Raw genomic sequence first — 25130 nt, forward strand, 5'->3', positions numbered from 1 at the left:
CTAAAAAAGATGTTTGAAGATTAGATGACCGAATGAGATGGGGGAAATTTGAAACATTGAAAATCTGGTATGATCTAATGGAGACTGGAGTCTGTGGTGTAGATGTTAAGTCTGCTTCCTGAGCTGCAGCCAGTTTAGGCTGGCATAGAGCACGTACAGATATCTGATGATATTCAATCTTTTCTTGGCTTGAACTGTTCACACAACATTTCTTGCTTTTATGGGTTTGGTTTTTTTCCCCAGATTTGCAGCCAGTTACTTACTCAGAACCTGCGTTTTGGTGTTCAATAGCATATTATGAATTAAACCAGAGGGTTGGAGAGACCTTCCACGCATCACAGCCCTCACTCACTGTAGACGGTTTCACAGATCCATCCAATTCAGAGAGGTTCTGCCTAGGGTTGCTCTCCAACGTCAACCGAAATGCCACCGTAGAAATGACAAGAAGACATATAGGTATGTGTTTTTACCTTCTGTCAAGAACCAGTGCCGTATACTCATAATGTGAGCATCGTGCAGTTTGCCACAGCAGAAGATTGTGTGCAGAAACGCCTGCCTTGTCTCTTGTCAGTGTGAGTGCACAGCTTCGCTGCTTTAATAGATCCGCAGACTCTGACCTTCGGCTTCTCTTTATTTGGCACCCTTGGTTCCGGGAAGTCCTTCAATAAATGCATGTTAAAATTACTTTGCTGCACCTCCACCAGCCATAAAAGTGTCCTGTTCAGATTTTCGAATTACAATTTTAACAAACCATGACTTTTTTCCAGTCCCCTAGTATTTCCCCCTTCAGGGAATTAATATACTAAATAATTAAATCTGCTCACCCTTAATCTAAAACAAGATACTTTATTTTATTATTAAAAATTTTTTTTAGTGTTTATTTTTGAAAGAGAGACAGAGTGCCAGTGGGGGTGGGGGAGGGAAGAGAGAGAGGGAGACACAGAAACCAAAGCAGGTTCCAGGCTCTGAGCTGTCAGCACAGAGCCCGATGCGGGGCTCGAACCCATGAACCTTGAAATCATGACCTGAGCTGAAGTTGGACACTCATCCGACTGAGCCACCCAGGTGCCCCCGAAGCAGGATATTATAAATAAGAACTACTGTTTAGTACGTAGGTCAAAAAATAGTTCAGAGGCTCTCAAAATGTGGTAGTCCCAGACACCCTTTCAGCAAGTTCGTGAGGTCAAAACTTCTTTCATAATGGTACTAATGCTATTTGCCTTTTTTTCACTCTCATTCACTCATGAATGTACAGTGAAATATTCCAGAAGCTACAAGGCATGTGATTTTGCAAGAGATTACATGTAGAATCTGATAAGAATCCAACTTTCTTCTCTTAAGCCAGACATTAGAGAGATTTGCAAAAATGTAAAACATTGCTGTTCTCACTAATTGGGGGGGGGGGGGGCGGGAGGGGAAATAGTTATTTTTCTTTTTTCTTTTTCTTTTTTTTTTTTTTTTTTTCAACGTTTTTTATTTATTTTTGGGACAGAGAGAGACAGAGCATGAACGGGGGAGGGGCAGAGAGAGGGAGACACAGAATCGGAAACCGGCTCCAGGCTCCGAGCCATCAGCCCAGAGCCTGACGCGGGGCTCGAACTCACGGACCGCGAGATCGTGACCTGGCTGAAGTCGGACGCTTAACCGACTGCGCCACCCAGGCGCCCCGGGAAATAGTTATTTTTCATAAACATGTTATTTATATTAGTATTTAATAGATGTATTATTTAGAACTTTAAATGAATTATAAATTTTTTTTGAATCTCAGTTTTAATATCTAATGTGCTAAGTTTCCATAGATGCAATCCACATAAACAGCAACTCTTTGAGTCTCCAGTATTTTTTTTGGCAATGAGGTAGAAAAAGTTTGACTAATATAACTGAACATAGTTCTCATTTCCTTAAAGTAACCTCTTTTAACAATAGTGTGCTTCAGTTTCTAATGAATTAACTCTGACCTCTTGTGAGAAATAATGCTGGTCGCTAAAGAGCGAGTATCATTCTGCAAACGTGCTGTAACTTAAAGAGGTCTGTTAATGTTGCTTTGTGTGGAATTTCTCAAATCTTGCTTGATGTATAAATTTTGTGTAATCTTAGGTGTCTTGTGGGTAAGGAAGGCTTCTGACTACCCACCCTACGTTAACTAAAATAATTCTGGTTTATCCTGTGTTTTAGTTGGGGTTCTGCATAAAAATTCAACAGGTTTCCTCTACCGTATTTCCTTCTCTACATAATTTTAGGTTGCCGCAATTATTGGATCTTTTTACTTTCAATTTCTAACTTATTGGGTGGTTTTGATGAGAGGCTATAGCTTGGAAAATCTCTGCTTTTTGGATTTAATCTTTTCCTGATGGTCAAGTGTATGTTTGGTTGTTTTACAAATATTCTGTGGTCACAAGAGCAGGGCATCAGGTTCTGTGTTTATGTATTAAATGTTTTCTTAGTTTTCATTTGCTGTGTAACATGTTACCACACGCTTGCCAGCCTGAAACAACATGGATTTATGATCTCACAGTGTCTGCAGGTCAGGAGTCCAGGCATGGGTTAGGAGTCTCCTCAGGATCTTACGAGGGGAAATCATGGCATTGACTTTGTCGTGTCCTCCTCTGGAGCTTGGAGGGCCTCTTCCAAGCTCACATGATTGTCACAGGGTTCACTTCCTTCAAGTTACAGCAGCGAGGTCTTCATTTCCTGCAGACTGACAGCTAGAAGCTGTTCTCAGCAAGTGGGTGTCCCCTCCATTCCTTGCCTCGCGGGCCCTCTGTCTTCACGGTCAGCAGCCGAGAATCTCTGGTGTTGAACCCTCTCGCTCACACTTTGAATCACTTTCACCAGGGACAGCCCCGTCCTTTTTAAGGGCTAGCACCTGATTAAGTCAGGCCTGCCAAAAGAGGACCTCCCTTTCTTGAGGTCAGCAGATTTGAGACCTTAATTACATCCGAGAAATTCCTTAACGGCAGCACCTAGATTCGTGTTTGACTGAATAATAGAAAAGGTGTCTGCACACCAGGAGTGAGAATCTTAGGTGCTGTCTGAGATCTCTACCTTTCACAGTTGGTTTTTTAAATCCTTCTGTCTCTAATATTTTGTGTGTATTTGTCCGATTCTGAAAAAAGTATATTAAAATCTTTCAGCATAATTTTTTCTCCCCTAGTTCTGCTTATCTACCTAGGGATTTGGTGGTCACCTTAATATAATTGTAAAAATGGCAAATGACACTAACTTCTTGATGATTTTATTCACTTTTTTCTTAACCTTAGTGGCATCTTTAAGGAAATACCGTCTATTATGACGAAGGCGTATTTATCCAAACAGTTAATTCCTTTAGACTTAACTCCATTTATTTTACGTGTTTTAAAATAATATATAATTTGTATGGAATTCTTTACATGTACTTTTTTACATCGTTTACGTACTTTTGACAAGCGTGTATTTTTTCAAATCAATAAAATCATTGTTAAAAAATACTTGGAAAAATACAGAGTGGTATGTTTCAATGTTAGACCTCAGAAAAGCATTGCTATGGAAAAGGTTATCAAAATACCTTCTATCATTTTAATGCTCCTCCAAGAAGACTCTCCCAAAGTCATACTGAAACAGGAGATGTTATGAAACTAATCCCATATGTATTTTGTTTTAGGAAGAGGAGTACGCTTATATTACATAGGTGGAGAAGTTTTTGCAGAGTGCCTAAGCGATAGTGCAATCTTTGTGCAGAGCCCCAACTGTAATCAGAGATACGGCTGGCACCCGGCAACAGTGTGTAAAATCCCACCAGGTATGGATGCGTCTGTGTCAGCAGACCTGTTGTGTCAGCTCGCTGAGCTTCTCTAGTTGCTAGTAATTTTAGGAATCAGGAGATGATTGGCGTCCTTGCATTTTAAGATCTGTAGCCCCTTTAAAATTATTTTCTTGATCATGATATTCTTTTCACACAGTATTTTTTTTTTTTTTTTTTTTTTTACTTTTTTCAATCGTAGGCTGTAATCTGAAGATCTTCAACAACCAGGAATTTGCTGCTCTTCTGGCTCAGTCTGTCAATCAGGGTTTTGAAGCCGTGTATCAACTAACTAGAATGTGCACCATAAGAATGAGTTTTGTGAAAGGGTGGGGAGCAGAATACCGGTATGAAATGCATATTCAGTTCTTCAGTTTCCACAATGTTTGATTCTTTTCTCCCCCATTCTTTGTGTCTTCTGGAGTTCACACGGATCTATTTTCCTTAAGGTTATGGAGTCAGCAGAGCATATGCAAAATCACAAAAGGGAGTTGGAGGTCTCTACGTTCAAAACTGCTGCCAGTTCCTATGCTGGCAGTGTAGAAGACAGAATTAGAACCTGTGCAGACATGCGCTGTAACGTAATGCAGGGTGTTAAATACCATAAAAGGGGTATATTTGAAGGCTATGTCAGTACATGGAAGGAGAGGCGCTTTCACTGAGGCTCTGGGAAGGCTTCTTCTGATAGAGATGCCACATGGTCTGGATTCGGAAAGATGCGTAGGATTTCAGTTAGGGGTTGAAGGGTTGGGCCACAGTGATCCTGGCAACAGAATCCAGTTCCGTGTCAACTGGAGTATGGAAGGTAAAGGAGAAGGCGGCTGGACAGACAAGTTGACCAGTTGAATATAAGGTTAAGAGGTAGAACTTTATTCAGTAATAGAAGGGGGTACTTGTTAGGGGCCAGGCACTGTGCTGTGTTTTTTGTTTTTGTTTTTGTTTTTTAATTTTATTTATTTGTTTATTTATTATATAATTTATTGTCAGGTTAGCTAACACCTAGTGTATACGGTGTGCTCTTAGCTTCAGGAATAGATTCCCGTGGTTTATCACTTACTTTATAAAACACCCAGTGCTCATCCCAACAAATGCCCTCCTCGATGCCCATCTCCACACACACCCGTTCCCCGACCCCCGCCACTCCCTTGATCCTCAGTATGTTCTCTGTATTTAAACGTCTCTTATGGTTTGGCTCCCTCCCTGTTTGTAACTATATATTTATATTTATATTTATATTTATATTTATATTTATATTTATATTTATATTTATATTTATATTTATATTTATATTTATATTTATATTTATATTTATATTTATACTTATATAAATATTTTTCCCCTTCCCCATGGTCTTGTCCTCTGTTTTAAATGCAATATCTCACTCATTTCAGCATGGCTAAGAATTGACTGTTTCTGTTCCCTTTTTTTTTTTTTTTTTTTTTTTTTAATAAGGTTGCAAAAAGTGGTTCAAACGAATGCTTATTTGGAAACAGGCTTAGAAAAGGTTTGATGATTTGCCCAGGGATGCACTGTAAGTGGCGGAGACGGGGGACCTGACGAAAGCTCTCCTTGACTTTTAGCCCCCTCTCCGAGGGTAGTAGTAACAGTCACGTAATTGAGTTTTACAAAGGCTAATGTGTCAGCAGGGGATAAGATAGATTAAGTTATTACCAAATTAAACAGTGGATTGAATTCCACATCAGAGGAAGCAAAGACTTCCTCAGCATAGTTAAGGCTAGAATTTTAAGTAAAATACTTAGCCTTTCTGCCGCTCATACTCCTCACTCTCTGAATGCCTGCGTATGAAAATACTCATATAGTGTAGTAATAGTATTCCTGTCCTGTTTCGTCCAGTAGTTTGGGCCCTTCTTCAGAATGTATTTCATTTCATTTGGACCGGATTCTGTGTCTTGAACAAATTTTGGGAGGTGTGTGCCTCTTGGGATCATGAGACTTGAGGTCGGCTGGTCAAATGTTTTTATAAGAAATATATAGTGTGTTACATGTTTATATCCTAGAATGAAGACTTGTCATTATTTTGTCCAAGTTCTATTGGTAGAATAACTAATTTTGTGACTTTTCTCTTTTGTTTTAATCATTTCCCTTTTGACATATGATGCCTTTAAAGAATGCCGAGTTCCTTTTTGCCTTGGACTTAAATTGACCTGAGTTGATATTAAAATTTAAATTTAAATGGTTACTATCTGATACCAGGCTTTTAGGTCACACGTTTTTTTCTTCAAAAGATTAGAATATTACAGAACATGGGAGCAGAAATTTAGCGGAATTCAATGTGAACTGTAGAGCTCAGGGAGAATTCCACATATGTCCGTAGGTCTCCTGCTAACCACAGCTTTAATTGGTGGAGAGAGGTACTGCCCTTCATGCATGGCGGACTCTGCCGTTCATTAACTCAGAGAGAATTTAAAATCTGTAATTACGAGAAGCAGTAACACACAGTATGTTTTTATTTGCGTAAAGTCCGATAGATCTACCTTGGGTAATAAAGTAGTTTCCTTTAACATTTCCTTTAACAATAATGTCAAATACTCCTATCTGTGAACTATTGGCAGTTACCAGGAACCTTTTATCCTTATTGACAGTGGAGCTGAGGAGGTAGAGCTAATGGTTACATTTCTAAAACTACCTTTCAGTTTCTTAAAATGCCAGCATGTTTGCCAACATTAAAAAAAAAAAAAAAAAAAATCAGGAATTATCGTGAACAGGAAATACAGATGTGCAAAGAATTGATACTTAATTGAGAAATATACCTGAGTTCAGTGGATTGATACTGAAGTGAGTAAATAGGGGGATAAAGAAGTTCTCGGGTGCATTTCTGTGCCCACATACGTACAGTGACAACCTTCTTAAACCTACTTACTTCCCATTCAGTGACCCGGATTAAGAATTATTCCCTAAGGTTAAACTAATCTAGTAATGAATGATCTGATTCAAAACAAACTGAGAAATACCTAGAAGTCCACAAATGACGGGATCAAAATTAAAAGGGATCCTGGCAAAATCCTGCAGAATGCCTGATCTGAGGGAGAGATAGAAGGCAGGGGAAACTTTATGTGAAGAACAACAGAGAACAGAGGGGAAAATGAAGAAGGGTCAGTCTTGCCTCTGCCTCATGGATAACGTGAGTGGACTTGTGAAATGTGCCAGTGCAGTTTTAGGCTGCATCGACCAAAATGTAGTATCTAAGTCAAAATAAGACACTGAGTCTGTGCAGATCAGATTTGAGACTGTTGTATTGTGTTCCGTGTGTCATGTTTTAGGAATGATCACATATCAGCATGTCTTAGTGTACGTCTCAGACCCTGAGACAAGGATTCAAATGCAAGGAGTTTATTCAGGAAATGGAGGAAACACTGGTAAGGAAGGAGGAAGTAGGGAAGTGAGGTAGGGGAGGGAAGGCGGCCAATACCATTATTAAGCCATCTACTATATTGGGTGGGTCATTAGAGCTTTTTCCGCCAGGGAAACTTGGGAAATAGTAACGAACGTACAGAATTATCTGACCCAGAAGGAAAGGAAACTGGACATTTAAATGCCAACCCCCCTGTCATTGGTTGAGGGCTGCTCCAGGGAGGTTATTTCCTAGCACTTGCGGTCTGATACACGTGTGGCCAGAGCAGAGAAGTTCTCAGGCACCGAAATTCAGATACATGCAGTTGGAAGTTGGCTAGACAACACTGAAAAATCCCAAGGTGCTAGTGGGGCACTGACACCATCTGCTACAGAAAACCACATCCTTTGAAATACAGTTTTAAATTCATTGAGCATGTGTCGCTTGGAGATGAAGAGTTGATAACGGCCTTTTCCCATGTTTGAAGGGCTGTCATGCTAAGAAGCAAGCAGACTCACCAACTTACTGTATATAATAAATAAAAACTAAAATCAGTATGTGCAAGTGACAGAGTGTCATTGAACAATTTGTTATTCCCAGAGTCTCCCATTATGTCGAGGTACTAGAGGTGTTTCTTATTAAAAGCCTACATGATGTTTCTAACAGGGATGTTTTTCTTTGGCTTTGTCAGGGAAAAGCTGAACTCCAACTCTTAACATTCTATGATAAGCTTAGGTCAGAATTCTGTTTTGTTTTGGTATACTTGAAATTTGAGCCCTGTTCCATTTAGTCTTTCTTTGGTATTTGAATATCCTCTGTTCTATGGTTGAATAGTAAGTAAGGTATATTCTGGTTTGCTTGGGGGCAGTCTGGTTGGAGTCTCTTGTCCTAGCATGATTATTAATAGTGACTACATTCACTGTTTTTTTTAAAAATATTTATTTATTTTTTAGAGTTAGAGAGAGAGAGAGTGAGAGCGTGTGCGCACAAGCGGGGGAGGGGCAGAGAGAGAGAGGGAAACAGAATCTGAAGCAGGCTCCAGGCTCTGAGCTGTCAGCGCAGAGCCCAACGCGGGGCTCAAACCCACTGTGAGATCATGACCTGAGCGGAAGTTGGATGCTTGACCAACTGAGCCACCCAAGCACCCCTGATTTCCTCTTAAAGGTGTCTCATTTTGGATGGTAAATAGTCAGGTCACCGTCCTAATTTTAATCTGAAGAGAAAAAGATGTTTTTGTTCATCTCTTTAAAAGCAAAAATAAATAAATAAAATAAAAAGTCATTAGAAGTATTTTGTTAGACTTTGAGGATTAAATCGTTTTCAAAGTAATCGCTATCCAGACTGAATGCTTGTTCAAAAGGATGTAGGTTTTAGTATATACAGCCTTTTAATTTATCTGAATTCTTAATGCATGTAGCTAACTAAACATAGCCATGTTCTTTTCATTTCATAATTATTTTCTTGTATTCTCTTAAATAGAAGGCAGACGGTAACAAGCACTCCTTGCTGGATCGAACTTCATCTGAATGGGCCTCTGCAGTGGTTGGACAAAGTGTTAACTCAGATGGGATCCCCTTCAGTGCGTTGTTCAAGCATGTCCTAAAGCCTCGGCACCAGTCAAGCGCCATCAAAAGACTTAACGTAACAACTCTTCTGTCATAGTATTTGTGTGTGGTCCCCACGGACTGTTTACTGTCCAAAAATTCCAGAGAGAAAACAGCACTTGAGGCCTCGTCAATTAAAGCACCTTGTGGAATCGGTTTCCTATATTCGAATATTAGATGGGAAAATTAGTGTCTAGAAATACTCTCCCATAAAGGAGAAAGAGAAGATTTTAAAGACTTGACTGATGTCTTGTTGGGCCTAAAACTGAGTGTCCCAAAGGTTTATTAATAACAGTAGTAGTTATGTGTACAGGTAATGTATCATGATCCAGTATCACAGTATTGTGCTGTTTATATACATTTTTAGTTTGCAGAAATTAGGTGTGTGTGTGCTGCTTCTTGATTTAGGCAAGCCTTTATAAAGTTACAGTACCTAATCTGTTATTCCCACTTCTCCGTTATTTTTGTGTGTCTTTTTTAATATATAATATATATCAAGATTTTCAAATTATCATTTAGAAGCAGATTTCCCTTGTAGAAAAACTAATTTTTCTGCCTTTTACCAAAAATAAACTCTTGGGGGAAGAAAAGTGGATTAACTTTTGAAATCCTTGACCTTAATGTGTTCAGTGGGTCTTAAACAGTCATTCTTTTTGTGTTACTTACTGCTAAATCTCACTGTAACGAAACTTTGCAGAAAATCTTCCCAGACCTCCCAGACCTCTTCTCCGTTCCCGCTTTTGCCCTGATACCAAAACTGTGTAGCATGACATCCATCACTGAAATGGTGGCACTGATACTGCCAGCACCAGTTAATTCTGGGGCACAGTGCGAATTCATATGGAATAAACCCCTCCGTCTCGCAGCGAATTTCAACGGATAGTAATTGACTTGCGTAACCAAGCAGTCTGGTGATTTATCCTTGCACCTCATAAAAACGCAAATGGCAGTATAATTGTTTTCAGGGATATGCTACAGTTATTTCACTATATTTATCCTTTTTTTTTTTTTTTTTTTTTTTTTTAAAGCCAGTCTCTAAATACAAACACTCTTTTTTAAAAGCTATTTTAAAATACTTCAATAGCAGACCTAGGGCTCTTTGAGTTTCGTGTGATTTAGTTACCAGGTTGTATTATGAAATGGACCTTTTTGTAAATGTAATTGCTTCTGCACAATACCCACAAAAGTGATGCTGAGGTATGATCAGCAGATAAGGGCCATTTGTTTTTAAAGTATGTTGTATTAAATTTATAAAGTGTTATTTTACCTAATTGTGAATTGAGAATTTTAAAAATTGGGGGAGAAGCAGTTTAGCAAGCTTTTTTAGCTTATAATTACCTACAGTCGGAGGTGTTCTTAACTAATCCTGAAAATGTGGTTGACTATTATACCCGCTGACGTTTTATGCTCTGCCATGAGAGGAGGTTCCAGACGCTCTGTTTGTAGTCCATGCAGCAGCAGATAATCCTTACGTCTAATGTTAAGTCTGCAGTTTAAACAGTTCTTGTTTGCGTCTCTTTAGAAGTGGGAAACAGCCACTCCTGACCCCCTTCTAGTAAATTTTCATATTTTTGAAGATAGACACCTTTGGTACTTGTTCTTTGAAACCATGTTTAGCTGTCTCTGTAGGTATCCTTTTCAGGACTCTCAGTATTTGATTGTTTCCTATTAGATATTCCCCCATTTTCCTGTATTTGTGTGTACACGTATGTGTTCATGTAAACCTGGTATGGTAATTTTTTATTCTTTCAACGAATACTTACTGTTCACCTGTTACGTGTGCCAGGAACTCTCTTTGCCTTGGGTAAAGGTGAACAAGACAAATCTGGTCCCTGCCTTGGCTGAGACATCAGTTACTGTGACCCTTAATGAGCTTATTTGTCTATGAAGGAGATAAACAGGGTACTGTGGTAGAGCATGGCAGGGAAGGCTTCTCTAAGGAAGTGATGCTCGAGCTGACATTTGATGTGAGAAGGGAGTAAGCCATGGCGGAGAGCCAGGGAGATCGGCCTTCCTGGCCAAGAGAACGACGTCAAATGCAAAGGCTCATTTTGAAGGAAACTCACTATTGAGTATTAATGCTTATGTTGAAGTCTCTGCACAGATCCAAACTCGAGGATCAGAAGGGTTCTATAATTTGTAAGAGTTGAGGGTGGCCTTACTTTGTGATAGATGGCTTCGTGTGTTCAGGTATGACCACTGTCAGGCCGGCTGGAGATAACCCAGACCAGCCTCTGCCCCTTTGGAAGAGTTGAGCTTACTTGAGAACTTGGGGTGATGTTGGGGAGCAGTTCCAGGGACAGAGAACAACCTTGAAAGTGGTAGAAGGTCCTGGTAATCAGCTGCTCTTGCGCCGATGTGTCAAGTGGAGCAGTGCCAGCTCTAGCGTCTCAGGAGTGATGACATCTCTGCAACCGTGTTGGGATTCTTCTCTGCAACATTAAACTGAGACTCAGCTCTTTGGAAATACCTGTAGTACTGGGACCTTGCACCTGTCGGGCAGTTGACTCTGTTGGCATTCGATGACTTTACGTGCTTTTTAAGGAGATGCTGTGTTTACATTCTGTTTTGTCTGCTGCGGCCTAATTTTTGTTGGTTCCCTGTCCCCCGCCTCCCCTCATTGGGGTTGTTTTCATTCTTCTGAGTGATAAGTTCTCCTGTCTGTTGAATTTTGTCTTTATTTAAGTTAGCAACATTATTTAGAATTCCCCCTCCACAGCGCCGGTAATTTTCTCTGTTTCACATGAGAACTGAGTGAACGTATTTTCTGTCACATTTCTAAGATGGATGGTGGTTTGCACAGCAGAGTCCATAGAGAGACGTTGTAGGGAATCAGAGGCTGGTGACGTTCCCACTGACTTTGGTTTAACCAGTGACAGCTTCGTTTTTATCCTATAATGGAGTTCTATTATAGATTTCTTTTTAAAAAAGAGTTTTACTGCTTTAAAAAAAAAAGTTGAAAAGTCTGTGTAAGCACTGTTTAGGATTAGAACACATGACTGGACTTCGGCCCACTTTTTTGGAACAACCCTACCTGTGTTCTTTTCTCCTACTTCAGGGAACCTTCCTGATTTGGTTTGAGCTAACGCCAGTTATACTAATTATACAGCATGCTATCCATTAATTCCGTAAACATTTACTGATGTCTGCTCTTTATCCAGCCACGGTGGAAGGTGCTCAGTAGTGAAAAGATGACTGGGATTTAGTCCTGGCCCTCAAGCTGTGGAGTTATTACTCCTTCTCTCAGGACCTGCCACTTTGCCAGAAGGAAAACTGCCTAATTTTTCTCAAAAGCTAAATATTCGTATTCTGTACTCTTAATTCTGTATCCCAAGTATATAATTGCAAATTGTTTAATACCTAGTTTGTTTGTTTAACTTTAAACCATATCCAACTTTGCTTGATTCTTCTGCCTTTAAATGTGTCCGATTTTCTCCTTTGTTAAAATTACTTTAATTTCAGTTTATTTGTGCCTTTTAGGTCAGTTTTAATGAAGACTAAGACACTGAAGGTGAAGAACAATCAGTCTGGTCTCTTGCTAATTGAAATCAAGGAAAGGATTATATATACCCAGTTGGTTTCTCTACCTCTTCCAAAAGATGTCCAAATATACCTTTAAGATCTGTCTCTCCCCCCCCCCCCCCCCCCCCGCAAAAATGCTTTTGAGCATTTATTCAGTAATCAGCACCCTCCCCAGTCTGGTTGATGGTGAGTTATAAAGTAATGCAAGAGAATGTTCACTTTGCTTAAAATTCGCCTTTATGTCCACTTGCTTTCATGGCTATACATGATAATTTCACAGACTGCCCCCTTCCACACCATCTCCTCTGTCTCTGTAGATAACTAGGTAGTCTGTGGACGTAAGCAACATGTGATCTTTTCTCTTACTCTGATCCAACTCACCAGTGTTTAGACGTGACAAATTTTTGCCCAGTTTCTTTCCTTCATGAGCTTTACTCTGCTAAATTCTTGATAATTCATCAACTGAATTGTATCCTTCCTCCCTTTCTCATGACAGAACGTATCCCTAGTGTTCTTGCTGGCTGCCCTCTTGCCAACCATGTTTTATCTGCAGACATCAGAATGTTTCTCTCCATTGACCTTTACTAAAGACCAAAAACGATGGTGCTTTTCATACCCAGGGTCCTAATTCACCGTTGAAGGTTGATGTTGTTCCAGTTGGTCAATCACTTAAATCTTAACAGATGGCTGAGAAATTCTCTCCAGTTAAATGTCTTTGTGACTAGTAAATAGCATGAATTACAGATTCTATTTTAAATTATGTTTAGGATTAGGAACTTTTCCAGCAGTTGCAGCCAATGATTTTCCTCTAATACCAGCCCATTTCCACCTTGGAGCGTATTGGGTTGTTGTTAGTACGATCAAGAGTAATGACGATAGTGAGTGGTCTCTAGAGGTGGTCAGAATCCTACTGTTGAGTTCCTTTTATGTCTTTTCAAGCTTTCATGAATATTTTATGTGTTCAGACTACCTTTTATGTGTGGGGATTGAGGGACAAATCATCTCTTGGAGTGGAATTCCTGTGTTTGGAGCCTCAACCAGGAAACGTCAGCTATACTAGATATAGACAGCCTCATGATAGCCTTTATGGTAAGAACTTGTCTAATTTCTTGAATAATTTCTTGTAATTTTTTGAATAGGAGCGGTTTTATCTTGGATATTATAGCTAACTTTATATATAGCATAACTGCCTTAAATCTTTTTAGTAGGAAATAAATTCTATTGTGTGTGTGTATGGATTTATAGATACATACACACTCCTAGGAAAACCTTAACAGTAGGGGTCATTTATCTGCTTACATTTTAGCATCACGGAGTAATTCTGTTGTTTAAATCTCAGATCTCACTGAGAGTTCCTTAATTTGCTTGCAGACATTTTCTTTTCAGACCTTCGGAGTAATTTATTTATTCTGCCAGAGTCCTGATTGGCGGTTTGGTTAGTATGCCATTTTAGGCAGCTTGATAATGAAGAATCATAACTGGAATTCTTTAACATCAAGTAAAACTACGATAGACACCCACTGATTAAATTATTATACATCCAGTGGTCTCTGGAAGGTACTAGAGTAGGGTTAACTTTTTTTTTTAAGTGTCAGATTGTCATCCTCTGTTTTCGTCTTAGCTTAAGATTGCTGAGCTGCTTAAGATACCTGGGAGGTAGCACTACCAAGTTAAGTTCTCCTGTAGTTAAGGGCAGCCTGAAGGTGGTTCAGACCTGACTTTCTTAGCTGTGCTCAACAGAAATGGATTTTCCAAAGTTCTTTGGGTCATCTCTGATTCACAGACTCCTGACCAGAGTGTGTTAGCCTAAGTTAACTTCAGTGTCCATTGGTTTGCTGCCATGAGATCTGTAATAGACCACACATTTCAAGCACTGGTGGAGACAGAAGGGCCCTTGGAAGAATAATGCTGCTGTTGATGGGAGTGAGAAGGATTCGTTAGCACCACACAAAGGACGTATAGATTTTTCTCCAAAAAAAATCCTGCAAAATCATCTTCTCCTACCCTTCAAAAAAAAAAAAAAAAAAAAGAAAGAAAGAAAGCTCTTTGTTTCTCCAGAATGTTCAGTGAGAAGTTAAGGATTTACTTCCTATTTCTAATTAAAGATGATCATTTATTGAACCATGAAATCCATAATATACTGATATAAGAACAAAAGTGAAGTCTTAGACCTCGAAAAATACTTCATTATGTATTTTGCGTTTCACACTCCACTTTTCTTCTTTCTCTCTGTGGCTTTAAAGCTTTTGGCTATTTTACACTGTTAGTCACTAGATAACTTGCCATATTTCTGGTTCTATATTAAGTTCTACCCTTTACAATGCCGTAGCAGAAAGTTGATTCTCAGCATCTGTCTGTAGGGATAGAAGTCTTACTAAAAGTCTCTTCCAAAGAGATTTTCATTTTCCTTTTTTCAGTAAGTCCCTTAAGAAATATGTCGGTCTCGTCATTCACGTTCTTGGATTGTTCAAACAAAAGAGTACATTGGTGAGAATAGGGTGCTTTTCTGGTGAATGTATGTACCTGCTTTAAGAATGTATTCATTTGTTGGTTTGTGTAACTACCATACACACAGATTAGTTTAAATTGGGGGAAATCATCACATGTAGCAAGTAGGTAATCTGCATAGATTTAATTTTAAAAATCCTGTTTCTTGGCAAGACACAGAACCCAAATTGGTCACTTTTTAGACCAACTTTACCTCAGGCTTCATTGTTGCTTTTCTGACCCTGACATTTAAGGCATAAATATTTATATCTTTTTATTAGCGATAGTGAAGCTGTGACACGAACCATTTTTACACAAGAGGGCAAAACAAGAAAAACTAGAGATTACGCCGAAAGCAGATGTGCAGTTGTTGAACTAGATCACAGCGTTGTAGGCAAAATAAAAATGTTCATATCTGAGAATACTCTTTGCCATCACTTCCCAAGGCCAGACCTTCTGGCAGAACGCTGTAAAAAGTAACAATTCCGGGCCTTTGTAATCTGAGGGGAGTATCTCCAGTTGGCAGTCTTTTCAATATATGGAGCAAGAATGTGGGAAATAGTTGGCAAAGAGTGTTTTCACCTAAAAAAAGAAAATGAAAAGACATATAAAACTGAATTATTCATTTAGCTCTGAAAATCTCAGAAAGATTCAGTGAAATACTATATAACTGGACCAAACGAGAAGAAGCTTTAGAGGATTTGTCTGAAAACAGGTTTCAAGAATGAACTTTTATACACTGACCACTAATTTGCTTAGGTACCACCAGCTGTTCTTATAATGGACACCATTAAATAAAGAATCCATGGACTTCTAGGAGCTTGCCGTAAGCGATGCCCTAAAAGTGTTTTTTGAGCTGATGTCCTCATAGGTAGCTTTACGATCTTGAAAATTCTTACCTTCTACCTAGGGATACGAGGAGAAGAGTGAGCAGTGTTCTCAGTGTGACCGACGGCCCTGGGACACTTGGGACTGAGATGTTCCCTGCGTACAGGACTTTCAGTTCCAAACCTGGGAAAGTCCTGGGTGCGCCGGGAAGAACTGTCACCCTAGGTGTTCTTACGACTAACCCTCACTCCCTAAAACATTGTGATGGTTACAGTTAAGTTCAGCTGCCTTAGGGCTTGTCAACATTGCTGATACTTGGATGTGTGTCCTCCAGTCACTTACTACTGTGGACGGAACGTGAGATTCATAACAAATAACAGCAAATGGCGCCAACGAGGTGGTGAGACTTCACACTTAGTAATCCACGGAAGGTAACCAGGGGGCTAATGAAACAGAAGAGGCAACTAGATAGCTAAGTTCTTCAGAACCTGTGTGTATATGGAAGTACAAATCATGTCTTTATGGGGTTAAAGCTAATCTGAGATTTACATGTTTCACAGTAAGAGAAAACTGAGTGGTATTGTGGATTTCTCCTCGCTTGAGAGAAAATACGGCCTTGGATGCTCTAGCCTCTGCTACATTCTGCAGACTGTCCTGCTCAAGAGGCCAGAATGTAGTGTTGATTCTCAGTGACTGTTGTATTGAGATTACTAAATGCATCGGCCAATGGCAGGGGAAGAAAGTGGGTGTCCGGATCCAGACTGAGCGGTGCCCTCAGTTTTGGTAGCCCCCTACCCCTCAGGTGTTTACCAGCTAGAGCGCCAAGCACGGGAGGTGAGATTTTTCTAATACAGCATTAATTTTGTAATGCAACATATGAGGGATGCAGTCTGTCGTCGTTTCCCTGTGGTAGTCCTCGGAGCCTGCGTCCTCTGTGCACTGTGATGTAGATGGTAGGTGTGTTCTTTGTAAGCTTTAATCCTATGGTTGTCAAAAGTATGATGTGGTTCCATTTTTTTCTTTTTTAAACGATGAGCTGAGGCTTTATTGCAGCTGGTTTTCAAGTTAAAATTGTGAAATACTGATTTCCTTCCCCTCGCCCACACCAAATATTTTAGTCTATTTAAAGTACAAAAAAAAAATAGTTCTACTTAAGAAAACATTGCTTAAATGTCCTGTGATTTCTGGTCAATTTTTATATATATTTGTGTGTGTCTGTATGTGCTCTCACTTTTTACCTTGTTTGCTCTCTACCTGTGTTAACAGTACTTTCACCATTGAAAGGTGAACATTTTTCCTAGCATTAAAGAAAAAAAGCCATTTGAGTTGTTTACCATGTTATTATGGGACTGATTCTTAATTGTTTTAATTGATTTTAACTTAAACTGATCTTTCTTAGAGGGGATTATATTTTGCTGTCCATGCCCTAAATTATATGGAAACAAAAAAAAAATTGTGTGTGTTTCACATAATGGAAGTATGATACGAAGAGTTCATCTTTTTCTTTAAGTTTTGTATAAAAAGTTTATTCTACTCCCCTGGCAGACAGATACACACTGCTTGATATTACACCCCACAGCACACCCATAACACATACCCCCCCAGTGCCGGTAAGTTACACGGTTTAGTTTCTTTCAGAGCCTGCTTGTGCCAAATTAATGATCTCCAATGCGTATCAACTGCTGTAAACAAAACAGACAAGAAGGGGAAATTCACATTTACTCTCAAAATGTACTCCTAGCAAAAACAACAACAACAAAAACCTTTTAAGCAAGATTCCATTGAAAAAAGAGTAAGCCACAGCTTACTCATAATTATAGTGCCACAAAATAATTGAAAACGCTAAAAACTTTTTAGATGAGCCAATTCCTCTGTGCCTTGCAAGAGCTCAGCTCCTAGGATGAATCAATACTTCTGGTTAGCAGACTGCTCTCTTCAAATCATTTAAGACAGACGCGCTTTAGGATGTAACAAAAGGGACTTCACAAGCGGAAGTACGTGCTACTCTGCTTGGCATTGAACAGTCTAGGAGCTAGCATGGTTGCATCAACAATCTTGAATTGGTAGAAACCTATTTAAACGAATCCTACTTAAATTGCTACTCCATGGAACTTTATAAACCATGTGAAAGGAATCTTCCAGCATTAACTACATCACTGCACTAGATAGACGGCAGGAGAAGATTGTTTTCCATTGTCACCTCACCCTGGGAACGTTCCTGCCTCATTAACCTGTTAGTGACACTGGTTGTCTGCACTGGGAGATTTCCATAATTACCCTAGTCTCCATAATTGCACATGCTCACCAAAGGGCTGAAGAGTAGGGGAGGAGTATGTTGTATGTTTGGGCTTTATCACCATTTGGCAAATCCTTTCCCCTCCCCCCCCGCCCTTGCTTCAAAATAGATTGAAAGCCCCTTAGTTTGGGAAGCAGATCTTTTACTATCAAAATGATGTATTCCAGTGCTGTCATTTTAAGCACCTGATACATCCGAGGGTGAAGACCGTGTTCATCTGCTACTCAAGAACATACTTGTCCTGTGCAGTTGTCCAGCTTCCTTTCCTCCTCTTCATCACCATATAAAGATGAGCCCGACCTGAAAATGAATAGTTCACCAATGTAGGAATCCCAAAGAACAAAGGCATATATAAAAGCTACTTTCTGCTATGATAAATAGGTATGGGAACGTGTAGAATCGGTTTAGCTGATGGTTATTTTGTGTAAAAGCGAATGTCATGTTGGTTTGCACATAGGAAGACGACATTTCCAAAATCAACCACATTACTAGAAGGCAAGAACATTGAATCCGACTTAATGGGTAACAAGTTCAGTGATAACCAGCAACAGACTAAGCCTGCCTTTAGGAAGCTGCAAACAAACCATGTGTTTCTGTGCTCCAGTGCAAGCTACGTGACCTTACGGTTGGTTATGGGATAAATGGAGTTTGAGATAGGGATTGGCCCCCGCTTCTGTGTTCTGTCTTCGATAGTTTTGTTGGCTGCCTCTGCACCTACCTTAATGCTATCCAGTAATAAGATTGCTTAAAAAGTTTTGAAAGTAATTTAGGAAAGATGATCCCGGAGGAGGAAGAAGGTGCTTCTGAATGATGTGCGATAAGAGAATGGACAAAATACCGTCTAAACACAATATTCAAGGATGCACTGAATGTGGACGGATGGAGAGGACTTGAGAAGCTGTTCGAAATGAGGTCTTGGAGCCAAACTCTTGTTTGTGACTTTGTGCACGAAAGCGGGATGTCGCAAAGGATAGGAGAATACCCAACATAACCCTGGCCAAGTATGGGCTGCTTGTTTGGGCATGGGGAGTTGAAACACGTTCGTGTGTGTGTGTGTGTGTGTGTGTGTGTGTGTGTGTGTTAACCGAAACAACTTTTTGCTCAATGTACAGCTGGAGATTATTAATCTAGAGAACCCTCTGGGATTTTATGCAGAATGTTGTGTGTATGTAGGTTTTTCTGACAAAAAGTAGCAATCATCAGAGAGGCCTTAACCACTGCCCAACAGGAATTCTCCATTGAGATCCCCTGTCTTGAACTTAAGCTAGAGTTTAGTCTGATTTTAAGTCTTGTTCAAGTTTTATTCATGAGCTACCTTATCTCTAGACTATATTTGATCACACTTTCAAATATACATGCCATGTAAATAAGATTTTAATGCTAATGATGACCTTCTAAATGATTGCAGTTTTTAAGTATGTTTGGGCTGCGGTGGCTAAAAACAAAGATTTAAACAAGCCTAGCTTAACATCTGGAATAAAAGTATTCTAGGTTGCCTTTTTATGTTGAGAATACTTTCATACTGAAAAAACAGATGAGGTGTCTTCGTTTTACCCAAGAACCACAAGCTACATCGTTCCAACTTTTAAATCAAAATCTTGAATAATAGCATGTGGTAGCACCACATTTTGAAAACGTACTTAGTTGATCACAAACACATTTTCTAAGGAATTGAGTTTTATAGAGATAATTGAATGCTTTCATCTGTAACGGAATTAGCGGCCTGCAAACCACTGTGGTTTCTTCCTATGCTCTGAAGTTGTCAAAGGGGACTTTTCCACTGCAAGATTCTTGTATAAAGGAAGTACGCAGCAGAGGAAATTCAGTTTTTAAACTCAAATGACAACCACTGACAAAATGTTACACTCTAAAAGCTTAACTACTTTTAAACTAAAGCATCTCTTACCATTTCAGTATCCAGGTGCTTAAATTTTACATACATATGAAATCAAATATGTTAATAAAGTCAAGCTAGATTTGGCAAACTAAATTTGGAGTTTCTAGCAACGTCTGTACAATTTCCCTCGTGGTGCAGTCCTCATCTGCCAATGTCAGCTTCTTTCTCCTCTGTGTCCCGTCCCCCCCCCTTTCCCGTTCTGCCCCTAAAACCTCCTGTACATAAGCCCCCAGAAAACTGCCTTATCTTACAATATGTAATGGATTTGTTTGTATGTTTTGTAAGGCCTGAAATCACAAACAGGGGTGATGTCCTAGGATCTGGCCTGTTACTACATTCTTTAAGAGACTGCCTTTGAAAATTGGTGCGTTTGTTATGTTTCTGCTATTCCCTAATTTATATTTACGCGGGGTATTTTTCTCTAATTAGTATTCCCACCAAGCAACAGCTGATCTTCATATATACAATTTACATATTTAGTGATTGGCTGAAGAAGAGGGAGGTTGAACATAAAATCCTTTAAGATAAAACTGGGAAATAGGGGATCTATATGATTTAGTCTCAGGTCGTCTGGGTGTTTCTCAGCTGGGAATAGCATTATCCTAAGGGCCATTGAGGCAACAAGAATGCTGAGTAAGGGTGAAATGCTGTCATGGTCAAATACTTCAGTTATCTTGGATGATGGAATAAAAACTCACTTGTGTTCTTTAAACAAACTTTTTCTGTCTTTGATGACTTTGGACAGAGTACCATTCTGCTAGTTTGAAGCCTTGGTGATCATTTCTGATGTAATGGGAAATGGCACTAGGTCTTGGGTTTGGGCCCTGACTCTGCCAATTAATGGTGACATTAGATAAATCATGTCATCAGACTGCCTCACGTTTCTCGTTTCCTCAGATTCCCTGAAGTGAGGAAGTGACTTTTCAGAGTGCCTATGGGGATTAGCCCAAAGTGGGCGCTCGGTGATAGATGACTGAATCTTCATGGTGTGCAGGAGAGGGGAGGGTAACTGTGAGGTCTCTACTCCTGGATCCTTCTTCTCTCGGAAAAGTTGGGAGACATGTCACACTCCGAGGTGTCAAGCGAGACAATTCTCTCTTGCCACCCAAGTGATGCGTAACAACCCCAAAAGTCCAGTGACGTGCAGCAGTAAACATTTATTTAGTTTAGGAGTTTGATCAGTGATTCGGGGCCGGGCATCTGGGCACTTCTTCTGGTCTTGCCTGGCTCACCTCAAGGCAAGTCGGCCCTGCCTGGGGCAACTCAACCCTTCTATGTTCCTGTCCTCCATCAGCCGGCCCAGGCATGTTTGTGTGGAGGTGGCCGAGGGCAGCACCAGCACCCTAGGCCACAAAGCCCCTTTCAGGTCTGCCTCCTTTATGCTGACCAGCATTCCCCAGAAGCAAGCCACGGGGCTAAGCTCAGAGCAGAAAGTCACCACGGAGTGAAATGGCAAGGGGTTGGGGGGGGGGGGGGGGAGACAAAGAAGGATGAAGAACTGGGGCCCTAAATGCACACTCCACCACACCCATGCTTCGTGTTGTCAGATGGGTCTGTTTGTTTGCCAGTGAGGACTGGAACACGTGGAGAAGCTGAAGAGATCCCAAGCCGGGGTCTGTTTGGTTCAAGTGTGTTTTCATTCCCAGAGCATGCAGTAGACGCCTGTTCTCACGTACACCACGAAGGGGAGTTAAAACCAAAGGAATGTGTTCTCTGTCCGCTCTTGTAGGTTCATCGTCGCCGCTGCTCCCGCCGTTATCACATGACTGGAATTCACACCCGCTCAACTCTGAGCCTTGCTTGTGCAGAGCTAGAAGAATCCACCTCACAAATGAGGTAACAGGAAGCATTCAGTTAAGAAGAAATGTTAATGATAAACATTTACATTCATTAGTGCCACTTCCAAGACATTTGTGGGACTTAAATGTGGTGATGCAGTCTGCACCCCTGCTGTACGTACTGCACGGTGGCCGTTTTGGAAGCATGGAGTGCTTCCGGGGAGCTTCACCAAGACTAATGCTTTAGCAAAGATCTGCTTGACTGATCGTGGTATGCTGTAACCGACACAAATCTTTAAAAAGAACACTGCAATCATCTGTGGCCCATTTCTATATTGCAAGTATCAAACATTGTCTGGGGAGGCTGAGTCCCTGCGATGCAGGAAGTTAGGAAGTGAGCTTCTCTTTGGTGGTACAGCTGTGCTGGGTAGCCCTCGAAAGTAAAGTTGACCTCAGCCTTCAGCTTTTGTGTGTCCAGCATTTATTTACCACGGTTTCTCAGAGCACTGAGTACATTTCTCCTTGAATATATATTTAAATGGGCGCCCCTTCCCCACACTCATTTAATGGTCACACAACTCCCTTTGATTACCACGTTCATGTAAATACACCAAAGTTTTTTGTAGTCTTATTGGCAACCCGGTGAATGGGACTTTTTAACATCTTTGTTGTCTCTAATATACCCATTTTTATGAAATACAGAACCGCCTAACAAAAACCTCACTCAGATCATAACAATCCGAGAAAAACACTGGTGTATGTTTTTTCCATTCTTTACTTTGGATGTGTATATATATTTAACAGGAAATGTTTGGAGCTTCTCTAACAGCATAGTTAGAGCTATTGAAAGTCGTTGAGAAAAATCTTAAAATACATCAACCCATTCAGCAAGCCATAGTGGACGTTTAATATAATTTCTTTTTACTTGCTTTGAGGAACACAAAAGATCTGTGTTGGTTTACTTAAAACTTGGGCTTTGAAATTAAATACAAACATTTTGGACATCCTTTTCATGCACGATTTTTTTTTTTTTTTATGTATCTAAATTGAGCTTCTACTTTGATTAGTGGATTTTTGGCAGCAAATATCCCTTTATCTTAAATATCCTAAAATTGTGCAGTGGAACCAAAGAATTTTAGTGATCAGCTATCAATAAGCATTCAATTATAATGAGTATAGAAAGTGTATTGGACATACAGATTATTCAAGATGTCAAGTGAATCAGTAACGTTACATTAAAACATTTGCGATTACTTGTTAATGTTTTGATAAATTGCTTAGGCAATTATTAAGTCAAGATCTGTCTTTTTTCCAACTTATAAGTGTGTTCAGAAATACTATGCATTTCACATATAATCTGAAAAGATGGTGAGATGCTTTGGGTATTTTTTTTTTAAGCTACATGGTTATATAAGAACATTTTTTTCATAAAAAAACCACAACTTCTGAACAATACATAGGTACAGTTGAAAAAAAAATTATATTTCTTTCCATTCCAGCCCATCTCTACTGCCTTCCCTGAAGAATTTTTGGTATTTTGGTATTTTGGGTCTTTACTAAATGTGGAATGGAAGCTAAAATTTTCAAAGGAAGCTGAACTTGTCTCCGGGTTCTGAGAAGCCCCACCGTGTCTTTACCATCTCTTAGGTGACCCCCTGTGATTCCCACCGTGACTCTCCAAAGCCTTTCTCCTCACCACCGCGTCCTGCTCAGAGGAAAAGGTGTCTTATGGCAGGCCTCAGCCCTGTGCTCTGAGACCTAGTTAGTTCTGCACGGCTTGTCTAGAGTGCTCCCAATCAGACATTCCTTCTCAGATTTTCATTCCAGGTGCCCCTTTGCCCACAGCCTCCACTTTAAAAGACAACAGGAAAATGAAGACAAAGTTCCCTTGCAACCTGCATGAGTACTTCCTGTCTCATCTGTGTGCAGTCAAGTGGATTGAGACTAGCGGATCCCAGCCAGCTCCGGTTCCTGTCCCAGCTCCCCACTGCACTCACCTGCACTTGCCATGGTTGCCCTCGGGCACTGCCCTGGTCTTTTCCCTCAGACCCGGAGGAAGGGATATCTTGTCCCGGGCTGATGCTCGCATCAGTGCTTGTGCTTCCCATATTGGAGTCACAAGGAAAGCTGTTAAAATGCTGCTTCCTTGCCCCGCACCCCCCCCCCCCCCTCTCCCCAAGGATTCTGACTGTGTAGGCCTGGAATTGAAACACTGGGATCTGCATTTTTAGAAAGCCCGAAGCGATTGTCAGCCGGCAAACCACTGCGTTAGACCACGTTCCCTGTGGGCTTTCAGACCTTGCTCCTTTCCCACCTCCCACACGTTCAGACTCAGACTGTGCAAACAAAGCTGTAGTTTCTTCATTCCATACCACTAATTTAAAATCTCTCAGGAGCCCCATCAAGCCTTGGGAGGGGGTGGGAAGAGGTGGATGGCCTTAAACTTGCAAATCAGAGATAACTCCTTCTCTTAGTCTGTCTCCGGCTTCAGACTGCCTCCTTAGAATAAACGCTCAGCTTCGCCGAGCCTCCCTTCTCTTTTCCTCCCCGAGACGGCATCAAACAGATGGGAGAGGAGAGGTTATGAAAGTGGGTCCTCCAAGGCTTGCGCGCAGGTCCTTGGACAGTCTTGCTGCGGTCTCTGTCGTTGGCCTCTGTCAGTGCTGAATCTGCGGGGTGATGTAAGTGACTCCCTGGCTTTTGCTCACATACGTGTTGGCGTTGTCCTGCTGTTGACCACAGCTCTGCCATCACCTCTGGTCTCACGGTCTTCACCTTCAACGGCCTCCAGTTTCCAACACTAAGACTGTTTATCGGCGTGGCCTTTGGGGGTGGGGGATGGGGGAGGAGGTGGGAACTTGGGGATATCCTGAACATCCTGCTTAAGCTTTGGGAAGCCGGCAGTATTTTCTCCGACTAGCTAGACAGCTCCCTCTACCATTGGTGAGCCAGTGCCTCTGTGCTGCTTGGGTGTGTCTCAGGCACAAGGAGCGCTTCTCTTGGGTGCTTGCCGCCTTGCCCAGGCTGTGCCTGGAAGAGCAGCCCGTGAGCCCACCATGTAGCTTCCGTCTCACCCTCCATCCCTACCGCTCTGCCCCCCACGCACCTGGGGTTTGACCCCAGGAATGAAGACACAGTCACACGTGTTCTTAACTTCCTTGCAACCTACTCTTCCTTTCTGAATCTCTCTCCCTGCCTTAGGAGTCATTCTACTTTCTCCCTAACAAAGGGGCTCTCCTTAGATCTCATAGGGGCTAAGTTCCTCCTGTCTGTGGCTTAGAGTAAAATTGCCCACAGAGCCGTCCAAACTTTACCTTTAGTATGGGAATGGGGCCCTTAGAATTTGACGCTCCCCTTTCATCCTCCATAAAACCTGACTTTCAAGACTCCTTATCATCTTTCTAGAGATGCCAGAGAAGAACAAAACCATAAAAGACCCTAAGGGTCACAGCTAAATAGTAACTGTTAACTACCCGAGTACACATCCTTTCCTTTCCTGCCATTGCTAGTCTTCATGGCCTAGCTTTAGTGGAAAGACTACAGATGGGGGAGACAGCCACAAGGAAAACGGGGTCTGTAAGGTTCTCA

The 25130-nt window shown here is 40.8% G+C and overlaps 1 protein-coding gene across 6 annotated transcripts in view; it reads left to right on the top strand.

Moving 5' to 3' along the window:
• SMAD2 (SMAD family member 2) overlaps positions 1–16891 on the top strand; it is an 84812-nt gene extending 67921 nt beyond the window's left edge. For all 6 annotated transcript variants that reach the window (XM_058692182.1, XM_058692179.1, XM_058692184.1 and 3 more), the window contains 4 exons: positions 244–456; positions 3641–3778; positions 3981–4125; positions 8610–16891. In XM_058692182.1, coding sequence (XP_058548165.1) covers positions 244–456; positions 3641–3778; positions 3981–4125; positions 8610–8733 — 620 coding nt within the window. In that variant the 3' untranslated portion in view covers positions 8734–16891. The remainder of the gene's footprint in view (positions 1–243; positions 457–3640; positions 3779–3980; positions 4126–8609) is intronic.
• The last annotated feature ends 8239 nt before the right edge of the window (positions 16892–25130 follow it).

This window comes from Neofelis nebulosa, chromosome 11, assembly GCF_028018385.1.
Source record: "Neofelis nebulosa isolate mNeoNeb1 chromosome 11, mNeoNeb1.pri, whole genome shotgun sequence".
Taxonomy (NCBI): Eukaryota; Metazoa; Chordata; class Mammalia; order Carnivora; family Felidae; genus Neofelis; species Neofelis nebulosa.